The 25242-nt window shown below is 35.9% G+C and overlaps 1 protein-coding gene across 7 annotated transcripts in view; it reads left to right on the top strand.

Annotated features, from left to right (window-relative positions):
• Positions 1–24176, top strand: part of IKZF2 (IKAROS family zinc finger 2) — a 157814-nt gene extending 133638 nt beyond the window's left edge. For 6 of the 7 annotated variants that reach the window (XM_046019252.1, XM_046019251.1, XM_046019253.1 and 3 more), the window contains 3 exons: positions 1079–1216; positions 9552–9695; positions 15700–24176. In XM_046019252.1, coding sequence (XP_045875208.1) covers positions 1079–1216; positions 9552–9695; positions 15700–16421 — 1004 coding nt within the window. In that variant the 3' untranslated portion in view covers positions 16422–24176. The remainder of the gene's footprint in view (positions 1–1078; positions 1217–9551; positions 9696–15699) is intronic. The other variant, XM_046019256.1, reaches the window with a different exon arrangement.
• The last annotated feature ends 1066 nt before the right edge of the window (positions 24177–25242 follow it).

Here is a 25242-nt window from a genome sequence, read left to right as displayed (position 1 = left end):
ATGAGGGCCACTGACCTGATTCACGCTATGTTTTACTACCAAGGGCTTCGGCACAGACCTGTTGTTTCTGTATTTATTCAAAACCAAGAATCAAAGTGCTCTGTGATATCCTTGTGAATTGGCATACAGTAAAACATGTCTCTTTCCATAAGTGTGTTTTTCTTCATCAGTTCTTTGAAGTTTTTTTGTTTTGTTTTGCTTTTTTTTTTTTTTTTTTTTTTTAACGTGAGCATTAAAGTATTTTACCTGGTATACTGAGATATGGCTCTCTGGCTACTAGGAAATAATTCATTTCCTGAATGTGAAATACATTAGAGAAAAAAAAAAAGATGGAGAAGAAAATGTTACTCTCATCATATTGCGAAATAGGTTAGGACTTCGGTGGTTATTGTTAATATAGTCCTGACTCAAAGCACCTAGTAGGCTAATTCTTGGTAATATAAGAACAGTGCCGATGTGGGAGAATACACTTATCTGCTGCCAAGTTTTGCATGTGTGAAGAGCTATTACCAAGATGGAAAGAAAAGAGAAACTCTGCTTTTATCTGTACTTTTTCTCATCACTTAAATTCTTTTTGGGCCCTTGGTACCGTACGGTGAATAATCTTTTCATTAAACAATGACATTCCATTTGTTGCATTTTCGTTTTCTTCAGTAAAAATTCTGTCCTCATTCCCCTAAAAAATAAATTAAAAAAAAATTCTCACCATGTATCTAGGGCACTCCTGATTTGTCTTTTGAATGAGTCAAAGCTGAGAGAATTGTGTAAGAGCAAATGTTAGTGTTACGAGTCAGATAATTTGAAGACTGATCATCAGCCCCTTATGATCTAGGATACAGTCAGAGCATGAATTTGATTCAGTATTTCCCCTATCACCAAAGGTACGATCTGCCTTATCTTCTGTCTTTTAGTCTTGGTAGAAATTTATTAGCTTTTCTTGCCTAAATCAGAGTGTGGAGGAGGAAGAGATTTGAGTCTGAAAAGCATATAAATGCTTCCTCCACACTATCAAAAGTCAGATGTTCATTTTGCTTTGGATGAGACCGACAGCATCACTAATCTCAAGTTCTCTTCGCAGTGGGTAAACCTCACAAGTGCAACTACTGCGGACGAAGCTACAAGCAGCGCAGCTCACTGGAGGAGCACAAGGAGCGCTGCCACAACTATCTCCAGAATGTCGGCATGGAGGCCGCTGGGCAGGTCATGAGTCACCATGGTGGGTAGAAACGGCATTCACCATTTTCACTCCCCTCTCACTGCTTTTGTAGTTCCTTAGGGGCTAGACGGTTCTCTCTACCCTTGAGCATGAAGATCGAATTCTACTCTCTTTAAAACAATTTCAGATCAGATCACATTAACTTTTGCCTGGGATTATCTTTTTTTTTTAAGATTATTTATTTATTTATTTGACAGAGAAATCACAAGCAGGCAGAGAGGCAGGCGGGGGTGGGGGGGGCAGGCTCCCTGCTGAGCAGAGAGCCCATTGCAGGGCTCCATCCCAGGACCCTGGGATCATGACCTGAGCCGAAGGCAGAGGCTTAACCCACTGAGCCACCCAGGTGCCTCAGTGGGATTATCTTCTTAAGCATGTGAAATGAGTTGAGTTTTGGGACCCTTGGCAAACAAGGTGTCCTGAGTTTTTGTGAAAATCCCAAATTATTTCGATAACCTGCATTTGAATTAACATAATAATGACAGCGGACTTTGAATACACCAAAGGAAGATAGTATTTGCTCATTGGAGGCACTGAATAGTTAGAAAGCATTCTAGGAAAGTCTGTACGGTTCCTAAAAGAGTTGGTTGTGTATTTTCATTTCTCTTAGGTAAGTGATCAGTGATATAATTGATGTAATTGAAAATATCTCTAATCTGTTTTGTGATTTATCTTGGAAATTACTCATTTTGCTTTCTACTAAGTGTAGGGAACAATCTAGACTAAAATCGGGCACCACTTCCCTCCACAAAAATCAAAACCCAAGCAAAACATCCTCATCGCCACAATATACAGTAGCAGGTGGAAAGGTAGTTTCTAAGGTTTACCAATTAATAACTCTATGTTACTGAAAAATTAATGTTGGTAAATCAGATTTACAAAGAAAATTTATGAATTTCAGTTCTTTAGATTTGAAGCATCTGTCCTGTCCTGTTAATTATATTTGTATACTGATTAATTTTATCATTCATATAAGTACATACAAAAATCTTAACTTACTGTTGCATTTATATCTCTTATTTTTAAAAGATTTAACCAGTATCAAATAATGTAATTGAAGAATGCTATAGTCATTTTCAAAATATAAATGTCTATTTAGCAACTTATAGACAGCTCAAGGATTATTCATGGGTTTTGTTTTATGTAGTACATACTGTGAAACTGTGTTTATTGGGCAGCAAGTAATTATTTGTTTTTGAGTTGGGAGTTTAAAATATTTATTTTGTTACCCTGAATAATTGAAGCATTTCTTCTTAAGGATAGTTTATATAATCTAAAGAACTATTTTAATTCTACTTCTTGTTGTGAAGGAGTTCTTTGTTTTTGTATTATCATTATTAACTAATATTTTTGAAAACCTGTGTTTTATGTCTTAGTAAATTTGACATTGCAACTTGCATTACTTCGGCTAATGAGGTTAGCATTGGATCCAGAGCAGGGAATTTAAAATGGTGGGTCTAGGATTCCAACGAATTCCAGGATTCCCGGCCTGGCTGTGTGGCCTCTGTGTCACAGACTTGGTGTAAGAACTAAATGTGATTGGATATGCAATAAATACCCAATAAATGGTTCTTTTCACTCTTACATTTCAGGGCATTAGCTATGAAGAAATGTTAAATGTTCCATGCCCTATATAATAGTGTTGCTTACCAGCAGCATTAACTTAGGCATTTGAGGTTTCGTTTGCCGTTTCTGTTTAAATTGTCGTTTTTAGAGGTGGCTTGAGACAGGGGAACTGATAGAGGCTTGAGGGCATGCCAAAATTTTCTAAGGACACCTTGTGGTCCTACTACTATTTTTTCCATATAAGCTTCTCTCCTTGCCGTTTTGACATTTGATTGGATTATTAATTCTGTTAATTCCTTTTCCATTGAGTTTTTATGAAACTCAGTGAAAACTGTGTTGTACACATATCTGAATAGAAAATAGAGTCTCTTCTAAAAGACTTTATGTTGTTATAGGCAGGTAAAGTGTACATAAATAGTCAACATTTAATTGTGTGTCGACAAATTAACCAGTTATAGAATAAGTGCTGATGAAAAATTAAGCAGATCCATTTGGGGTGGGGGGGACTTGTAACTAGCCGTAGCATCAACACTCATCTCCCAGATTGCTCAGCTCATAATAATTAAAAGTCCTTTATAGGTTGCTCTAAAACTGGAGCAAAATGGGGAAAGTGGGAAAGACACTTCAGGTACTGGGTAGAGCAGGGGACAAAACCAAAGATAAGTGTATGGGAAGGGAGGGGGGAGAAGATAGGTTTTGGTATCATTTATAGACTCAAATATTTATTATTCAATATTGGATATAGTTTTAACCACATAAGTTTATATTAATAATCACTTCATGCTGTACTTCTTTGGGCATGTGATAATAATAATTTGAGATTATCCTTAATCTTTTTCTTCTGTTAACATTCTTTTTTTTTTTTTTTAAAGATTTTATTTATTTATTTATTTGACAGAGAGAGAAATTACAAGTAGGCAGAGAGGCAGGCAGAGAGAGAGAGGAGGAAGCAGGCTCCCCGCTGAGCAGAGAGCCCGATGCGGGACTCGATCCCAGGACCCTGAGATCACGACCTGAGCCAAAGGCAGAGGCTTAACCCACTGAGCCACCCAGGCACCCTTCTGTTAACATTCTTAATGCAGGATTGGATGTATGGGGTAGGAATTGATAAATGTCATAAAAGGAAAAAAAAATGGGCAAAACGCTCCTAGAGTTTATCATTAACCTTGTCTCAGATACATAGCTTGGCATGTGTCTCATTTTAAAGACTGTTACAGTGAAATTCGTATTTATCCCCTTCCCTCTCTTACTATCCTGCTGTATCTTGTCTATTTTTTTTATCTTTTCTTTTAGTGGTAGAGGTGGAAGTTGCCATCATTGTGGTTGCCATTAGCTCCTTGAAATTAATTATTATTCTTTATTGTTTCATTTATATCTGACATAGTTATGTCTCCTAGCCTCTCTTTCCTAAAACATGTTCTTCCCCTTGTTGACTCTTCTAGGGAGGGGGATGTCTGAGTTCAAAGAGATGTTCTTTCACTGCATTCAGGAAACATTTATTGAAGGCTTCCTGTGTGCCCATTTCTACAAAACATTCTGGGAGTATAAAGATAAATTGACATAATTTCTTTCTTACATTTATAGTATGGTAGGAAATATGTACTTTAAAGGAAGATGAATAAAATAAAGACATGTACACACTTCTAGAGGAGCACAATGCAGAGCTGACCTCACTCTGTCCAGAGAAATCAAGGAAAGCTTCTTACATGCAGTGCTTGATTCACACATGAGGTTGAGAAAAAAATCGTACAAATTAGATTCACAGAGAATGTATGTTCCAGGCAGAGCAGTTGCCACAGGCTAACACTTGGAGGTATAAAAGAACATTAGCAGGTTCCTGAACATTGAACACAGTTGGAGTTAAAGAAGTGGTAGGAAATGACAGTGACATAATTGGTTGTAATGCAAAAATGGACTCTTTTATGTTAATCCAATGTTTGAATTCCACTGAGGTAATCCGATTTGTGTCTTACAAGGAAAAATGTCACCAATGTAGAATATAGGAGAGGTGCCTGACTGACGTGTGAGGAGAGAGACTGGAAGTGGGAATGCTAAGGAAAAGATAAGAAGGCAGTAGCTGGAGAGGAGAACAGGGTGAAATGCTTACGACATATTTTAGGAGGTAGATTTAGAAGTTTTGAGTTTGAGGGAAAAGGAGAAAATTCATGTCTTATAGTTTTAGAAATAAAGATAATAATGATGAATTTTATGACAGATTATCTTATTTGAAAATTATCTTTATGCTCATTTTTCAAGTCTGTTTAGCTTGAAGAAAAAAACTTTAAACACCAAAGCATATAATTAGTTTTTCCCCCTTGCCAGAAGAGAAAAATGAAAACATGAACCAAAAGATAGCTAACTTTAAAGCAAGAACATATATTCTTAAGTTTATTCTTTTAATTATTTGAGAAAGGGAAGCTCTTTATTGCAGTTTAGGGAACATTGGTAAGAACCTGTAAACTTCTTCAACTTGTTTTCATTGGGTAATGAAATGAAGTCATGAAGTCATTCAGTAAAAATATATTGAATATTATATTTGTTTCACATCATAAAAAGTACTAGAGACACAAATAAAATACAATCCCTACCCTAAGGTACTTACCAACCACTGGAAGAAATAAACGAGTAAACCAACAGAACACTGTCTAACAAGCTTTATTAGGGGCATATAGGATAGATGTCCAAATCAGACTCTGGGTGTCCAAGAGGAATTCCTGGGGAAAGTTATGTTTGAGTGGAGTTTTGACAGGGAAGACGGCAGCTAAATAAATGGGAGAGTCCTTTATGCAGAGAGAACAGCATGTGTGAAGAAATAGAATCCTAAAGAGCATGGTGAGTTAAGGACCTAACCTACAAGTAACCGGTAGAATTAGAGCACAGGTTGTAAGGGCAAAAGAAATTAGAAGGTGATAAGATCAGAGAAATAGTCTGAGAACAGAATATCAAGCTGTGCCAAGCAAAGAATTTTGTACTTTACCCTAAAAAATAATTGTGGATTAACATTTAATTGCTAGAAATATAGGACATCGATCCGAAGAGTCAAGACAAAAGCAAGTAGATCATTGCAACAATCTCCTGATTGGTCAATAGTCTGGAATATAGAGTTAAAAATTGAGAACTGAAGATGTAGAACCTAAAATACATAATACCTCCATGTGTGTCCATGAAGAGAAGGTGGTAGAGAGAAGAGAAAGGAGACTGGGTGAAAGGAAGAAACCTAGCATTTGCCGCAGATGTTTAGCATGGATGACTAGGTAGATAATGGTGCCATTCAAGAAGGCGGTGATTAGGAAAATAGGAGAACTTTTGGGATGGGAAACAGAGATTTCAGGTTTTGAACACATTATCTTTTAGGGACCTGTGAAAGACTGAACTGCCAAGTGAAACTGTCTGAGAGGAAGTTGAATATATAGATCTCAAGTTTTCAAGAGAGGTCTGGGTCGGAAATATATATATATATTTGGGAGCCATCATATAGCCTGAAGTAATTAATACGTTTTCTAAAGTCATATGGGTAACTATAGAGTGAGACATCTAGAAGATCAACAACATACCAACATACCAACATACCAGGAAGAAAAAAAAGACCAAAAAAAAAAAAAAAAAAAAGGAAAAAGAGCCATAAAAATGAGTAAGAGCAGAGAATGAGAGAATGGGAAGTGATTTCAGAAGCCAAAGCAAGCAAGTATTTGCACCATCGGATGTTGTCAAGACAAAAAGAGAACTGAATTTGTTTTATATATATATAAATTTGGCCACATGGAGAAAATGTATGACAGTGTAGAAGACTTCCATTATTTTTGCCTGCCCTACATACCTTCCTTCCTCTTTTGATAACAAAGTTTCCATTTTCCTTTAGAGAACTGTCTCCCATTGCATGAAGCCATGTCAGAACTGTCAGCCTAGGTTCCCTGCCCTCTCTTGTCCAGAGGGTGGACATGTGACCTATAATCCAGGTCCCTCAGCCTCTGTCTTCTTGGATTTTGAATCTTCAGGGGACTGTTTGGTACAAATAGCTATGTTGGGAACACTCTTAGATGCTTCTGTCTTTAAGATTTTTCCATGTATGAGATAATGAAATAGTACAAATACAAAATTATTTGTATCTTTGTTATAACATCAAAAGTAAGGTCAAGGAGGGTATCTGGTTATCAAGTTTGCTCTTACAAGTAAGATTAGGTTATTAGTGTTTTCTTAGCCTAGATAAATCTCTATATGTGATTGTTGCCTTATTGAGTTAACTTAAGAACTTGTTTTGGGTTTCAAGCCCAAACACTGTACCCAGATCCTTGAAAGAAAAAAAAAATTCAGATTAGTTACAAAATTGAGAAAATGTACCAGATCTTTTCCCAATGGCAGACCTTAAAAATATATCGAACTTGTTTATGAAAAGTCAACACTCAAATTATGCCTACAAAAGAATAGTGTAGCATAATCACTAAGGGCCCAGACCCTGGAGCCCAGCCACCTAAGTTAAACTCTATAGTCCTTACTAACAAGATGTAAACCCCAAGGAGTCTCTGAGGTTTTGTTGCCCCATCAGTAAAATGGAGATGGTACTTATCTCGAGGGGGTTATTGAAAAGATTAAATGAATTATTAAATCCAGTCTTAGAACAGTACTTAGCACATCGTATATATCAGTTATTATTATTGTTGTTGCTGATATGGTAGAAACAGGATCAATATTTGATATGTGAAAGGCTGATATAAAATAGAAGTAAGACCAGAGCTCTGACAAAGTCATTGTTTTCAGTTCACATGAGCTTCATTGAACTTGGGACAAATCATCTGAATTGAGGTGGATGTGGTGTGGGACAGTTCGCACACCCAGGTTTCGTTTTGAGTGTTAAATGTGTGCAAATATGAAAATTCAAGGTTAGACTTAGAGCAAAACTGCCAAGTTTTAGACTACTCATTTCAAAACTAATTAATATATTCAATTTGGGGGCAAACCCCGTTAACCAGTTTTGCTGTTTTTCTAGCAAAATTTACAACAACAAACCTTTTTTTCTTTCCTTCTTTCATTTTGGATCCTAGTTTGTGACATATTTTCATCTTCAGTCCATATATAGCCTGTTTTTTAGCTTTATAGTTATGTTTAATAATGTAGTAAGTGCCTATAAATTCACCACCCGAAACAAAAGTTAAGATTCTGATAATCCGTATCTAGTTAATGGTTCCTAACCATATCCATTCTCCACTTCCATTCCATCCTCCTGGCCACCCTTGTTTGAATTTTTTGGTCAGCTTTTCTTTACTTTTCTTTTTAAGTTCTTGTTTTTATTTTATTTGTTGCTGAAAGAGGACATAATGTTTTATGTAATATCTTGGAATATATATTTTTCCACTTGATAATATCATGGATTATGTCAGTACAGAAAATGACCTGAGTGTTTCCTTACTTCCAGTTTAAATCCAGTAATTACGGCATCCCTTGTCAATCGTAGCCATATCTGACAGACGTTGAAGAGTAAATTTTTCTTTCCTGTCCACTGGACTATACTAGGTTAACCCAAAACTTAGATTGAGTATCAATTTCTTTAAACATGTCCAAATTAGGAAAACATTTTTCTGTTGCCATTTTTCATTTCTTCAAAATCAGCAACCTGTATTGGTTATTAAGTAGGTCACCTGAATTGTGCACTGGATTTTCTTAACTTTCATCTCCTGCTTTCTCATTTTATTTGAGTGTCCGTCCTTATAAATGAGAATGTATTGTTTTTCATGTAGTAGAACTATCCTTTACAAAGGAAAGGAGCAGAATAAATCATTTTACAGTATATGCGGAGCAAGTGAAGGTCGTCTAAGACATGCAACCTTTAGGCTCCAAACAGTACTGGCACAGGTACAATTTAGAGAAAGCAACCATAATCAAGAATAAGTTATGGTCTTTCCTGTGAACATTGGCTTCTGTCATTGATCTCCTCTGTATCTGTACCCTTAAACATAAGTTCTTTGTCTGTACTATAAATGTCCATCTCTAATGTCAGTATCACTGAGCTCATCTGTTAGCCCACAGCAGCTTATACAAATGGGATGAAGAGGGAGCAGCTCTGGAGAGTTTACGCTGAGTAAATTAGAGCAGTTGTTTAGTGAGCAAATATGCCAGTTTGGAAATGGAATTTTCTTATCCTGCTGAAGAGCTCTGTTTAAAATAAATTACAGTCATAAAGCAGCCACTTGTGGAGACATGCTCAGAATTGGAACTCCTTCATGGAGGCTGCTTTGTGCAGGTATTTATCTGCTGCCAATAGGACTAAAAGCTCGCTCAGCTCATCAATAGGAAATCTGCTACAGGAAAATACATGGGAGGAAAAAAAAAACTAAACTGGTTAAATATCGTGCTGTTACTCCGTGTGTCTGTTTAAGCTTTCCTGCAAATACTTAAATTGTTTTAGAAAAATAAACTCCAGAAGCCTTGAAAATAGTACAGTCTTAAAGTGGTATTGATTTTAATCAATGTTGAAAACACTTTCAGAGGAGTAAGATGAGAAACAAGATGAACATGTTTGCCACCAATACTGGCCAACAGTTTGTCATTGATCTGAGAGTGACTCAGATAAAAACAAATCCTGTTTGTGTGTGTGAGTGTGTGTGTGTGTGTGTGTGTAAAATTAGAGCATGTACTTTAACACTAAAGATCATTCTTTCTACTTTCATTCAAGCACACTAGCTTATGTTTAACACATATCAAGTGGCATATCCAGCTTTGTAGACCTTAAAATGTTGAAGAAATTATCAGATTGCATCTTTTGTATGGTTTTACGTAGTACCTCCTATGGAAGATTGTAAGGAACAAGAGCCTATCATGGACAACAATATTTCTCTGGTGCCTTTTGAGAGACCTGCTGTCATAGAGAAGCTCACAGGGAATATGGGAAAACGTAAAAGCTCCACTCCACAAAAGTTTGTGGGTAAGCATTACAAATGATTTTACTTCTTAAAAGGTGGTTTTAATGGGCAGAAGTAGGTTCCCATGTATTAGAAACATAGATGGTATATTTCAGCTCAAGAGATAAATAGCCATTTCTTTTGCCCATTATTCATTTCTACTTTACACTGTTCTGTGGGTACCACACTTACACACACACACACACACACACGCACACACACACACCCTGAGGTATAAGGGCCTAGGAAATAGAAGAAAGACTGATAGAAGTTGATATCTCAAAATGAAATTATATAGAAAGTATAGTAGTATAGAAAATGAAATGTTCATTTATTTACAAAATAAAAATACTTAAGGAAAATGATGTTGCCTAGAAGGCAGTTTTGTAATCTCTTCTCCAGTTTGCATTAGTGCCAGGTCTTTAAACTCTTTTCTTTACATGATATTAATGCTTTCTCTGTTTGATCTGGAATGAAGAGAAATCTCCCCCCCCCAAATTCTGCAGTAGAAAAACAGTGCTGCAGCCTACATTCAAGAGCTTTCAAATTTCATCTTTGTTTTCATCCAGCCTATGGTTTTGAAACAAAAAGATTAAATATGATATACTTAGACTTTTCTTTTTCGCTTCCAAGTCCTTATTTTTAATAATGCTCAGAGTTGGCATCGTTCTGTATGCCCTAAGTCATAAAGTGTCTCTAAGGATGCAAAAAGCATCCAAGCTTTTTAAGAATGTCTAAAAATAGCGATTCTATATAAAGAATTGCCATTAATAATATATGTAATATATCTATTCTTACAGACTTTGTATAGGGTAAAAATTAGAAGAGAAAGATTTTCAAATAGATTCTCATGTTCTAGTGTCAAAGAGTACTGCGGAACATCCTGTTGTGGGTTGAGTGGTGAATGGGAGACAGTATTCTCTTTGGTTATTTCAGGAGAGGAAGGCTAATAAAATTCTTTTACTCTAATAATCACTTAGAGATTTCCTTCCAATCTAAAACTGAAGAACTGACAAATCACCAAAATATCATTTTAAGACAAGCTGGAGAGGTTTACTGACAGAGCTCATTGGGAAAAAAAAAAAAAAAAAAAAAAAGGCTAGAGACCAGCCCTAAGGAATCACAGTTGATCCTAGGTCAGTTTAAAGCTCCTGCAGGAATACTCAAACACCTGCCTTGGGCCCCAAGTAACTTTTCTTTCTGTCTTTCTCCCTTCCTTTTTATAAAGAACTATTTTTTAATTGCCATTTCATCGGTTTTATAAACTGATCAATTTGATAGATGTCCATTGAAATGCCTCTATCCCAACTAGATACTAGTATCATTGGAAGAATATGCCTTTACGTCTTCTGAATCTATTTAGTTCTGGTCTTTGAAATATTTCTGTCTCCTATGACTTAGAGATACTAGTCCCAATTTGATTTGATCACATCCCTTAGAAAAGAGGGACAGATTTTTTTTAATTACATTTTTATTTTAAAATTTCTAAAAAAAAAAGTAATAAAATAACATTAGATTTTTAAATTAGGAATTTAATGATATTTTTATTTAGATTATCCTTTCTAACAAAATATAAAAACAATCACACACTGTCTCTGTGATTTTTTAAATAAATTCCTTTTTACCATGTTCCTCAATTAAATACTGTTCTTTGACCTTACCAAGCCTTCCAGACCAACAATCCCTATACTTTCTGCATATCTTTTTGCATCCTCCTTTCTTTTTCATATCCAGCTTAGATTCCATGGCTAATCACTTTTACCACTCTCTTGACAATATTCTTGACTCTCTTATTTTGTTGCCTTTCTATCACTTTCTCTTGGTGAAACTCCACTCTCCAGTGAACAGAGGAGCATCTTTCCCACATCTGTAAGGCTGCTAGTACTTGTGGAGAAAATTCCACAGCCTTACAAATTGGTATCGCTATAAATCAATGAATAAGTAATCTCCAGTATCAGTTGTTCCATCCATATGTGTAGCAGTCCTCCTTTAATCCATCCTACAACAGTCCTCTCTCCTACTCAACCCTGGGGCCATTCAACGTTTCTTCATTCTCCACAAACACTGTATCTTACCCCTTGATGGTATTATATCTCAGCTTACAGGGAGTAAATCAGTCAAAATAGTTTCAGTATAATATCACTGATCTTATGAAGATTATGTGTATTTATATGAATACTTTTTTTCTTCTTTGTTTCAATAAAAGAAGTATCCCCCTTTCTAATTAAGGTTCATTCCTCTTCTTGTGTTCTGGAATTCTATCCCAGCCCCCCAAATATCTTACATTATTATTCCTTTTTCTCACTTGTATTTTCAACCTCTTCCCTCTCTTGACATTTTCCTTTTTGTATTTAATACAATAACTTCTCATCATTAAAAAAAAAAAAAAATCTTCCCTAAAACCCAAGTCTCTTTCTTTCTTTTTTTTTTTAAATATTTTATTTATTTATCTGACAGACAGAGATCACAAGTAGGCAGAGAGGCAGGCAGAGAGAGAAGGGGGAGCAGGCTCCCTGCTGAGCAGAGAGCCCGATGTGGGGCTCGATCCCAGCACCCTGGGGTCATGACCTGAGCTGAAGGCAGAGGCTTTAACCCACTGAGCCACCCAGGCGCCCCAACCCCCCCAAATCTCTTTCTAACTACTACCTAACTTTTCCTTCTCTTAAAAAATGGGAGTCGTTGAAAGAGTTCTCTCTCTATGCTTGCTTTCCATAATTTCTTTCTTTCTACTCATTCCCCAGTATATGCAACCTGGCTTTCTTCGTCCTTAAGGTCACCAGTAGCCTCTATAGTGCCAAGTGCAGTGGACCCTTTTTAGACTCTCTTACACAACTCCTAGAGAGCATTTGCTCTCTTGAATAATTAATTCCTTTTGAAACACTTTTTTCCTTGGTATCTGTGACATTGATCTCCTTGCATTTCTTCCAGCTTCTTTGCTCCTTCTCAGTCTTCATTATGAATTTGCCCTTAACAGCTTTGCAAATGGAGCAAGGGTACTAATGGAGGCCTCCATTCTTGTGCCTCCGTATTTTAATACTTTAAATCAAGCTGAAAAACTATTGTGTCCTACCCTTCCTAACTTGGAAGATTGAGTTCAAATAACTATAGAATCCTTAGATTCCTTAGAGTTCCACACCAGACCTTGGCAGCATGAGCAGAACCACTGCCTAACCTGCAGCCAGGCCTCTCTCTTAGACCTACTTCTAGTTACGTCCAGTACCGAAAGGGGGGCCTCATGCACATGCATGTAGACTTCTCAGGCTGCGCATTCTAGTTCCTCTCACGGTGCACCCCACACCCAGCACATGAAGAGTAGTGTGTTGGCAACTCCTCAGAGCTAAGTGTGCGAATACCAGCAGCACAAATTTGTGCTCTGGAGGAGAGACCCTGGGACAAGGACTGTGCTTACCCTTCGTGCAAGCTCAGTGCCATTTGAGCAAGGAATTCTGGGGTCATGGGTGTCTAGGGCATATGGTCTAGGGAGTCCTCTCCAGGTAGGCACATTCCCTTGGCTGTATACATTCCTCATTCCATGAAGAGCAAAAAAACTCTGTAAACCTGCGGCCCAGTGCAAGAATCCAACTTGCCTTGGTCTGGGCAGGCGTTAGAAGTCTTGGTGTTCTTCCAGGTTCTATTTTTGACCTTCTCTTCTTCACACGTTACCTATGCCTGGGTTATATCTTCTTCTCTTATGGCTTCAGAAGTCACTCTCTATCAGCTGATGACGTACATATCTACATCTCAAGCAGAGGTCTCTCTCCGAAATTTGAGACTGTATTTTAGTAGTTACTGCACCATGACTGTTACTCAGTCTTTCCCAGTGTGAACTCATCATCTATCTCGTTGCCATCCATTAAGTTTCCTAGACCAGAAACTTGGGCTCCATGTTTAACTTCTTTCTCTTTTGCATATTCTAGGTCTAGATAATCACCAAGCCCTAGAAACTATATTTTCTAAATGTCTCTCCATTCCATCCAATTTTCTCCATTTCCACTGCCGGTGTACTAATTCAGGCCACCATGATCTTTATGGCAATGACTTCCTAAACCATCTCAAAAATAAATGCCTAATCAGGTCACTTCCCTGTTTAACCCTTTTAATCCTTATTGCCCTTGGGTAAAATTCAAATTCCTTAGCTGTTGTATAAGCCCCTTTATTATCTTTTCCATCTTTCTCATCTATTTCCACTCTCAGCTATATGGTGAGATCTAAGTAATCCCTTGACAAGTCATGCCCTCTTGCTTCTGAGCCTTCCTACCAGCAGCCCCACCCCTACATTCCTTTAGTTGGCTAGTATTTGTCATCACGTTCTTATCTCTAATGCCACTTTCTTCAAGAAGTCTTCTTTTACTCCCCTAGTTGTGTATTCCTTTTATTTGACCTCATAACATATATCACACTGTATTAATAATGAACCCTAAATTGCTGTCACTCTCTCTAAACCGAGCTCAGAGAATTTAGGTTAGATTTGTCTAGCTCACCTTTTAAACTCTTAACATTGTGGTATCTTAAATTGAATGCCATGAGATAAGGTCTCATCATTTTTTTTTTGCTTCCATTTTCATTACTCTGATCATTTCCCTTATCTTACTTTGGGGACCTCTCTTCAAATCTGAAATTAATGCTAGCTATCTGAAAGTGTTTTTCCAGAATACACGTCTGTGGATCAACATTTTTTTTTTATCAATATTACAAATTAGGCCTCCATCTATAACATACTAAACATTTATAAGAAGCCCACATATATTTTTAAGAAGTCTTTATCTGTGAGCTTTACCTATCAACACAACAAGCAATTAGTAGGAGACCACATTTAATGACAGAATTTTAAAAAGATAAAATATGCTGTCCAAAGCTGGCAGTATTTAAAAGAGAAAAATTGAAATTACCTCTGCCTTATGCACAGAACTCTTCATGGTTAATCTTGAAGTAAAGTAAAATTAGTTGAAGTAAATATTAAAGGGGAAACTACAAAAATCCTTCAGTCAAGATAAAGTATTGAAAATTAGCCATGGGTGTACATACCAGGACCATTGCCCATATATCTGAATAAGGAAGGGATGGTATAAAAATGATGAATTCTTAAAAAAAAAAAAAAAAGATGAATTCTCCATTTCAAGAAGCAAAACAACAAAACATAGTATTTTCCAAGTTTATAAATAATCTATTTTTGGAAATAACTCCTATATGTATATAGTCCTAAATTTCATTTAATTTATCAAACAATACAACTTTTTTTGAGAGAGAGAGAGAGAGAGAGCAAGTGCAAACACAAGCAGATGGGAGGGGGTAGAGGGACTGGGAAAGAGACAGGGAATCTTAAGCAGGCTCCATGCCCAGCACAGAGCCCCACCTGGAGCTCCATCTCATGATCCTGAGTCATGACTTGAGCCAAAAAGTCAGACACTAACCAACTGAGCCACCCAGGCACCCCCAAACAATACATCTTTTAACAGTATTTTAATGGTGATGGTTTTTTTAATTCTCCAGGGTGACATATACTGGCTTTATAATTTTTTTTCTAACATAGCCACCAAATCAACCAAATGACCCCGATATAACAGTGAGGTGACAGATGTCACAAGCAGATCACTCTCGCTTTTGTGATCTTTGTGGCTTGGTCACCGATGTCTAAAATATGCAAAACAAGCATAGTCTCTGACTTATTTTCACCTGGTATTTATTTTTCCACCTATAGTCACTGAGCTGTAGACAAGTGGAAATTTTAATTGAGAATGAAAATAAGATAACACAGTCAATCAGACCTTTCAGGCTAGATGCATTTTCACGATGGCATTAAAACAAGTGCAAATGGCTTGTGAAATTCTTATTACTAATCCTCTTTGCAGGTTGAGAGTATTTGTGAGTCTCAGCAGAATTAAAGAGCCCAAATGCTTGATCTAAAGAATAAGATTATCATATTACAGAAAACGGAGACGATTAACTTTATACACTTATATTTTAATCCAATCACTAATTTTGTTGTATTTTGTTTGTTTTTTACTTTTCTCGCCCTCCTCCTTTCAGGGGAAAAGCTCATGCGATTCAGCTACCCAGACATTCACTTTGATATGAACTTAACATACGAGAAGGAGGCTGAGCTAATGCAGTCTCATATGATGGACCAAGCCATCAACAATGCAATCACCTACCTTGGAGCTGAGGCCCTTCACCCACTGATGCAGCACCCGCCGAGCACAATCGCTGAGGTGGCCCCAGTTATAAGCTCAGCTTATTCTCAGGTCTATCATCCAAATAGGATAGAAAGACCCATTAGCAGGGAAACCTCCGATAGTCATGAAAACAACATGGATGGTCCTCTCTCCCTCATCAGACCAAAGAGTCGACCCCAGGAAAGAGAGGCCTCTCCCAGCAATAGCTGCCTGGATTCTACTGACTCAGAAAGCAGCCATGATGACCACCAGTCCTACCAAGGAAACCCTGCCTTAAATCCCAAGAGGAAACAAAGCCCAGCTTACATGAAGGAGGATGTCAAGGCTTTGGATACCAAGGCTCCTAAGGGCTCTCTGAAGGACATCTACAAGGTCTTCAATGGGGAAGGAGAACAGATTAGGGCCTTCAAATGTGAGCACTGCCGAGTCCTTTTCCTAGACCATGTCATGTACACCATTCACATGGGTTGCCATGGCTACCGGGACCCACTGGAATGCAACATCTGTGGCTACAGAAGCCAGGACCGTTACGAGTTTTCATCACACATCGTTCGAGGGGAGCACACATTCCACTAGGCCTTTTCATTCCAAAGGGGACCCCTATGAAGTAACGAACTGCACATGAAGAAATACTGCACTTACAATCCCACCTTCCCTCAGATGTTGACATACCTTTTTTTTTTAAAAATATTATTACTGTCATTAATTCTTACTTTGTGGACGCAGTGTCGTTTGCTCTGCCTAATTACAATAAGGAAGAAACAGAGGAGAGAAGGGACAAGGGTTATTGTTTCTTGGTAACTTGGCTTGTTTATTTTGTGGGAATTTAAGAGCAGTTCCATTTCTGCCATGCATAAATATAAGGTATATCATGCTTTGAGAAAAAAAATCACTTGATTCGTATAGATTCACCTGAGAGATTCTAAGTTGCCACTGATGTTGAGGATTATGATTGAAGGCAGGAAAGTTTAGAGTTTCTGGGTAGAACTTTTGCAGTTTAAAGTGGTATAAGTAATTTTACTCTTCAAGGAAGAATTTTGTTTCAAAATGTAAACTCTTTTTTCCCCCTTCTATAGATCATGGAACACAAACACATTGTTACTTTCAGTGATAACTCCTTGGATAAGTTGTTGTGGGTTCTATGTTTACTTCCCCAATGGAATTTATAATACGATATGTTATACACTGTACCATATAGGAAAACTTTTGAACTACAGGTAGTTAAGGACACCTACAATACATCTGAGGTCCTGTGATCTTATTTTTCTAAACTTAAGCACTGTTTTCCATAGTTTTGATGACTGGCATTTTATAGACACCCTGGCAGCCTTACTTTTAACACCTTTAATGAATAGAATTTTTATCTAGTTTTAAGAATAACATATGGTCTAAGAGTGGCTAAGAGGCAGTCAGTAGTTTCCCAAAAGGACCTCTACTTTTCATAAATGTGTTTGGGAAGTTTTCTTTTAAAGTTGTAATGTGAGGGCCGCATAGTATGCGTGTTTGTTTCTAAAAGTATGCTTACGATTGTCACTTTATCAGCATTTAATCAGTGTTAACCAGTCAGCAGAAAAATATAATTAGGCTAACAGTAGGGGGGAAAAAACCCACTCAGAAATCCCTTTTCTGGTATGTCTCTTCACTGGTTTTTTCAAGCTGTGACCACCCAGTGTTCTATCCATAGTCCATCACCTTTTACCATTTGAGTAGAAGATCATAAAAATCTTGCTATAGGTTTTTGCTTTCCAAATCTCGGAGCAATTACTAATTCTACCTGAATGTGGTAACTTGAACCCCATAAGGTTGTGGAACTAGGGCTATTTATTCTAGTATTTCTTCAATAATAATATTTACCACTTTTGGTGCAAGGAAAAGGGAACTTCTTTGTAACCTGTACATTAGACTACAGATAAAAAAAAACCAAAACTTATTTTTACCCTTCTTGGAGTCTAGAAGGTAATCTCACCTCCAAGCGAAAAGTCACCATGTCCTGCACATTTTTCTGTCTTGAAAACATTCAACTATGTATAAGTCCTTTTCAGAAAGGAATCTCAATCCCTTAGTAAAAATTTTCTCTTCTTTTAATCCATACATATGTTGCCATTTTTCATGTGCAGATTTTTTATTTCACTTATAAGGGTGCTGTTTTTTCTCTGCAGTCCAACAGCATTAGATAGGGGAGAAACCAAATGCGATTGAGTCATTTGGATCAAGTCACACTTGGATGCAGAACTTGCTGCTTGTGTTGAGGGAGGACAGGCCTGTCCATGACTGGATTATCGGTTAGCCATTTATGAATATTGATTCTGTTAAGCAGTAACTGATAACTGCCCTAACAACAACAACAACAACAAAAAATCATTAAATAGGATGCTGAAACTGTGTAGTACAGATGATGTGAGAACTAGCAAGATTAGAGACCTGTGGACAGAGAAGCAAATCTGACCCCAATACTGATTGTTCTTTTCTCATTTTCTCATTTATCATCTACTCATTTAAGCGACTTCTAAGCACTAACACATAGACCTACGCAAAAATGATTATAACTCAGCTCTCCTTTACTGGCCCCTCTTGTAATTATTTTTGGAGAAATATCCAAACTGTTTCTTTAAATCAAAGCGAATGTACCAAAACAGAGACATGAAATGTTTTAAATAGAATGTCACCTTTCTTCTTTTCCCTGCATGCTTTGGTACATTGTGAACATACAGTATATCCAAAGGTAAAGCATGTTTTTGAGACTCCCTTACTGCCCCTACCCTAACCGCTCAAAAATATTGGAATTTCATATATTTTTTTTTTCCTTTTTGGAGGAAGGTAAATAACTTAAGTTTACTGATTCTGTGTTTTACTGCAATTTAAGGAAGCATTTGGATGGCAGATAATGTGTTCATCACTTTGGCTATGTATGGATTTCTGCTGGCATCCTCTAGGAATTTTCTTCCTGTTCACTGTTTGTTCTTTTCAGTGTATGAACTATCATGTATCTAATTGCCCTGGGATGAAGCTGAATTTTAGGTGGATCTAAAGAGTTGTCTAATACCCCATGAAGACCGTACTAATGTACTCTCCTTTTCTCATTTCACCTCTTTGGAAATCTCTTTTATTGAAGGGACTTAATATTTGTGAGAGTGTATTTGCTACAAGTGGATACTTATACTTTCTTAACTTCACAATATGAGGAACAGAAAGAGGTAAAGATGGCTCAGGGTGTGGCAGGGACAAATGAGGACGAGGTCAATTCAAATGTGCAGGTTAGAAAGAATTTTTGTGGGCACAGTGCTTTCTGGGAAACTCTGAATGGCTATATTTGCATGCCTCCTTCTTCACAAAAGGAAATATGCAAGTTGTTAGGGCCTAAAAATAAATATGAGAGTCAGACACCAAATAAATCAAGTTTTACATAACAGTTATATGCCCAGTTTATTTAGGTGAGATTTCACATTACAGAGTATTTGAGGGGCATGAAAATGGGTTAGCCTCTCTTTTCTAGTTTGGCAAAAATTCAGAAATTCATCACATTGCTTTGCCCTAATTTTGCCCAGAAATTTATCTCCAGCTCCTGTTGGAGATGTGTGCTGCCTCTCTCTAATAGTGGTCAATCACTTTTAAAAAGCCATCCTAATCTGGCTCTCTAGAACCGTGAAAATGACCAATAAGCAGATTGGAAGAGATTTCAAGTCGTTAAAACATTCCGTTGAGAACTTTCTAGTGAGACAAAATGGGAGAATGAGAGACTGGGATTTGGATTTGGCTACAAAGGAGGGTATGTGTCTTTCCCACATACATAAAACCAATTGTATATGTGCAACAGTGTATGCTTGTACATACATACACACTCTTTTAAAACGAAAAGTCATGAAAAGGAGCAATTAGTGAGCACGTGTGTTGCAAAAGCACATAAAGAGTTAAAATTATAATACCTGAGCAATTTATGAAATTTACCAGATTGTATTAACAAATATTAAAGAAGTTATTAGTGTGGCTTTAGGACTAGTTCAACTATTAAACTGAAACCTTGGGTCTTTACAATCTATTTCCCGAAGAAATCAAAACACACAAAAATATCTTTAAGCTGATTTGGTATAACTTCCAAAGTGAAAGAAACACAAATAACTTTGGAATGGGAAGATACAGAAAAGAAAAATGATTAATTTTACTTGTTAGCAAATGGAGAAAGAACAGAATATTTTAGTGAGCTTGATGTTTTTACTTACAGTTATTGTGTATCAGTTCTACACCTCACAAAACTATGAAGTCTTTATATGTTACAAAGGTTTTACAAAATACACGTTAGTGAAAGCATTTAGATGAAAATTATGTTTTACTTATTCTCCAAATGTTATTTCATGCTGTCTCCAAAATGATTCCGTAAAGTAGAAAAAGAACAGAAAAGACTACAAAAATACAAACAAAAATCTCCGTGCCCCTAGTGTCAAGACAGAACTTGGATTATAAGAGGTACTGGCTACATTATTATTATTATTATTTTTTTTTTATTTTTTTTTTTACTTTGAAAAGTTCATTTTACAAAAAGGGATATGTTACATATGTGGTCATCTTTAGTTATATTTCATATATTATTTTAGTAAGTACTATCTGTATGGGGTTGTAAAAAAAAAAATTCCCCAAACGCAAAAGAAAAAAAGAGTAGGGGTGAAATTGAAGTTTGTACATATGAGAGTTATCTTCGAAATGTTTTTAAAACTCCAGTTTCTGCAAAATAATTAAAATATACAGTAACTGGTATCTTAAGATCCTGACTTTAATGTATTAAATACTTATAAAATTTCTTTATATTGGTGCCTTTTTAAAATGCATTGAGAGAGTGTTGGTTAGCTCTTGTAGCGCTACAAACACTTTTATTATGTATTTTTAAAAACCACTTAAATTTGAGTACTATAGAATACATCTTCGTGTTCTTAGAGCAAAACTATTAGAGGAATTTCCAATACAGAGAATTTCAGCTCATCTGTTTAAAGTAAAAGGAAACTTTGAAACAAGATTTTAATCTTACTAGTTTGATAGTATTTCTGAATACCGTTACAAGATCACGTAGGTAAAATACGGCATAGAGGGAAATTTCATCTGTGAATTGCATTATGGTATGTGGTTTTTGTTTGTTTGTTTTTAAGGAAGGATAATTTCTAGTATCACACAAGGCTTTATTAGTGGAATTTTTGGTCAATAAAATACAGTATTGTTCTAGAATTTCATTTACAGACTAGTGTTGTACTAGTCTGAGAACCTCTGTCTCCTAATCTGTTAATGTTTTATGGAAAATGTAAAGAAGCAGGTAATTAATTCTCCTTGAACAAAACAAAACTGAACAGTCATATCACATTGCTATTCTCCAAAGCATAATCTCAAATGGTTTCCTACCATGATTGTGTATTACTTGCAATGGATGTGTTAGGATATGACAGCTTTTAAAAAAAAACAAAACAAAAACAAGCTGCTTGTTATACAAAGCAAATGTCATATGACCAAGAAGCTGTGATATGCTAGTGTTTCTTTTTATCATAGTGTATTGCTAGGCCAAATAATGACACCTTAAATATTTTTACATTTATTGCAGAAACCTAAAATTTTGGGATATCCATAAAGTTTTTATGTAACATTATATTTCTAGCTTCTTAGTTTTTTCTTGCTGTACTGTAAGTTTGTGGATATTTTTCACATGCACTCTTAGAAATAAGTTCCTAATTCTGTTTGTGGGGTTTTTCTCCCATAACATTGCATTTGTATATTTTCTGTATAAATTTGTTGTGAATTAACCTTTACCCCATACAGAGAGTGATACGTGAATGACTAGTTTTCTAAGATGTCCTTTTTATTGTGAATAAAATATAAAATTTAGAGGCCCTCTGCTAAGCCACATAAAATATAGCATGTAATTTCATAAAGGTACAGATAAGCCAGTTTGCAGTTAACCGGGCCCTTCAAATTACCTCAAGTGACACACAGTAAGAAAAGCTTCTCAAACGGGTGGAGGTCACTAGATCCCCTACTATGCACTTATCAGGATTCTACTTAACTTACTGGAAATGGATTTTTACAAAATGAATACACTGTAACAAGGGAAGGACTCTGGGTTTTGGTTTTTGTTGTTTTATTATTTTGTGTGCATTTTTTTAAGTAGTTCAATTTCTGAAACTGTGATAAAACATTTCGAGTGTGAAGCACTCTCAGATTTTGAACATAAATCACTTCCCCTTCTGTGTAACGAAATTCTTTGTTAGCTCTTAAATTTTTGCCTCCTCCCTGTACCCTCCCTCTTTTGTCCCCCCTGTCTGCATCGCCTCCATCACTGCCTCTGGACATCTCTGCCTCTCTTTCCCCCACTTGTGTGAAGTTTAGGTCGACTCTTCTGATTCATCGGTCTCTTAAGTCTTAACATTTTTTGTGTGATTTTTGTTGGCTGTATAATTTGCTGACATATTTTTATACTCAAGTGTAGTTTTATATTAAAAAGAGAAGTAGTTGGATTAAAAATAGTAAGGTATATAACCCTTGTGCTACTTTCACTTTCAAATATTGGGTACCTAAAATAGAACTTCAGAGATTATGTCATCATAATATGGTATGTTTGCCTTCCTTTTTTGTTGAGTTTTCCTTCTAAAATGTATGAGAGATTAAACAGTTTTTTGCAAGAATTTAAAAAGATGTTAAAAGTCTAAAGCAAAAAGTCTTAACTATCTCCCAGTTGGGAGAAAATGCTTTAACATTACTATAATAATATTCCAGGTTTGGAGGGGGCTCTCCAGGCTTCATATTTGCTCTTAATAGTTGGATCTTTTAGACCATGTGTTATTTGCAATCCCACAGTGATTGCTTCTGCTATTTAGTTCAAAAGATATTTTTCTTTCTGTACAAGTGCAATACTTTCCTTGAAGTCTTAAAAACTATGGTTATTTTTTTTTAACTAACCTATTCTTTCTTTAGTTAATGACAAAAGAAACCCTTGAAAATCATGTTATGTTAGTTAAAGGACACAACAGGCAAAGGAAAAAAAAAAAGAACAAAAAGAAAGAACAAAACACTCCATAGTCAAAAGATGAGAGAATGTCGAAACCACTAGTCTAATCTTATGGTATCTATATTTAGGCTAAATTTTCATTGGAATTGGTAATCTTTTGCCTGAGAAATGTGTCCTAAAGTTGAAAAAGTTGCAATTTTTAAAGACTTAATTTCCTTCTTACCCTTGCCCAGTGTTTTAAATTAAGAACCTAATACTTTTTATTTCATTCTCCTTCTTTTGGAAATGAACCTTAAAATAAAAGCAAAGCACTTAGCTCAATTTTAAACACCTATCACCTACTGAAGACAATTTTTAAAAAATATTTGGAGCACTGTTTTCATACAAATTTAAGTAAGAAGTATTTTTCGTATCATACATATTTATATGTAGAATGCTGGTTTTCTTTTTTTATACCTGTGTCCCTGTAGTAAAACTGCTGTATTGTAAATACATGTTTTGTTAAAAGATAACATTTCTTTGGCATTTCTTTTAAAGGCAGTTACTGCATTTGTATAGTATGTGTCTTGGCCATTTTAGATTTTTTTCTTTAATAATACCAAAGGTAATTAGACTACTTTAAAAACTAATTGCTTGACAGTTTCTAGGATATTTTGAGTTTTAGAACAAAAGAAAAAAAAATAGGTCAAACCAGTAAACCTCATTTTTTTTCAAACTAATAATTTGGGAAAATAAAAATTGTTTAAAAAAGAAATATATATAAATATATATGTAAAATTAAAATTCCAGACCTTGTATGTCAGGTTTGCTCAGTGTAATGTAGTTTTTTTAAGGCTCAAATACAATACCTCAGAAAATGAGGTTTACTATGGAAATATTGAAACAGTCTTTGCAGCTGTGTGAGAAGTCACTCTGCTATATTACCAATTTGGAGACCTCTGCTAAACAGTTTTATCACTGCAGACTAAAATGTGGACTTGTATTTTCTTGTTTTTAATGCACACACATACATGGTCTGTGCATGTATGTGGGTACTGTGTATACGTGTATGAGTGTTGTATATGCATGTGTGAGTGTGTGTCTGTATGTGTGTACAACTAAAGAAGCTGCAGAAACTTTGTAATACTTTGTGAAAAGGATTATATTATAAAGGTTTGTACTGTCTGAGTGCACAGCTACTGGAATAAATTTAGGGAATCTCAGGAACAAGCATATAATTTGTCCAAGATTTATTTCTTCTCAGAAGTGTAAGTGCAGTTTTTAATTCTGTATATTATTTAATATTTTACCAATAAAATAAACTTCTGACATAAAAAGTTTGCTATAAAAACTTTCTGGTGAACATTCTGTACACAAACACATCTTCCAAATACAGAAGATTAAATTTTAATAATATCAGGCTTAAGCTGTTGTCCTTGTGTATACACGTCACACTGCCTGACCCAGAGATATGGATACATTGAGATCAGGAAACCCCATCGTTACTATGTAGTCCCCCGGAGCAGAGTAGAAAGTATTCCCTGATTTGTTAAGGGTGGCATCTCTTTACTCTTCCAACAGTTTTCATATATATCTTATTTTACCCTTAAATTTAAGAGGTATGTATGTCTGAGCCTATCCTTTATTTATAGAAGAAAGCTAAGGGCAGAAGGTGGTTGCTCCAAAGTACACAGTAAATTATGCAAGCAGTTCAACCAATGGTTCAATAACCATATTGGAAACCAGCATTTCTTAGGAGTCAGACCAAGATTAAATAAGGATTAAGGCATAGACAAAATGGCAAAAATGTCAATGTCTGTTCTGCTTTATATTACACTGTCACTATAGGAATCATACACTTCTCAGGTTTCATAAATAAATACAGCGTGTGTCTTTCCATGAGAAGTTTGTTCTGTTACCAACGTCTTCATAACCAGAAATGTAAAAGGGCGTGTGTGGCTGCTCATTTACCTTTAGTGATTTGCTTATCCCCCACGCCAATTTCAAGCCCACCATCGCATTTGAGTGTTATTAGAACTTTTCGTCAGTGAGCGTTTGTAGACTTTCGTGGACATTTATCACGTTTCCCAATAGTTTTCTCACAGAATTGAAAGTACTGTACCTTCGGTGTCATTTTATTTCCTTGACTGTCTTTTAATTCCAAGTACCTAAGTCATGGGGGAAAAGACAAAAGTAGCAAGGAAAAAACAAAATGAAAAAAAGAAAAAAGAGCCTTACAAATCACTGTCTAGGATTACATTTATGAAGAATTCCTTGGAGATCAACAAGAAATATTTATCAAATTCATCCACTTATAATGTTGGCAAGTGCGAAATGAAAACGACTTTTGGAAAAGATGTCACGTTTTTGATTTTTCTATTCCAGTAGGGTCAGAGAAATGATAAATATTTGAAATCTTGATATGATTTTAAGATTTTA

The sequence above is a fragment of the Meles meles genome, chromosome 9 (assembly GCF_922984935.1).
Source record: "Meles meles chromosome 9, mMelMel3.1 paternal haplotype, whole genome shotgun sequence".
Taxonomy (NCBI): Eukaryota; Metazoa; Chordata; class Mammalia; order Carnivora; family Mustelidae; genus Meles; species Meles meles.
The sequence above is the reverse complement of the archived record's forward strand: the minus strand, read 5'-3'. Positions and strand labels throughout refer to the sequence as shown.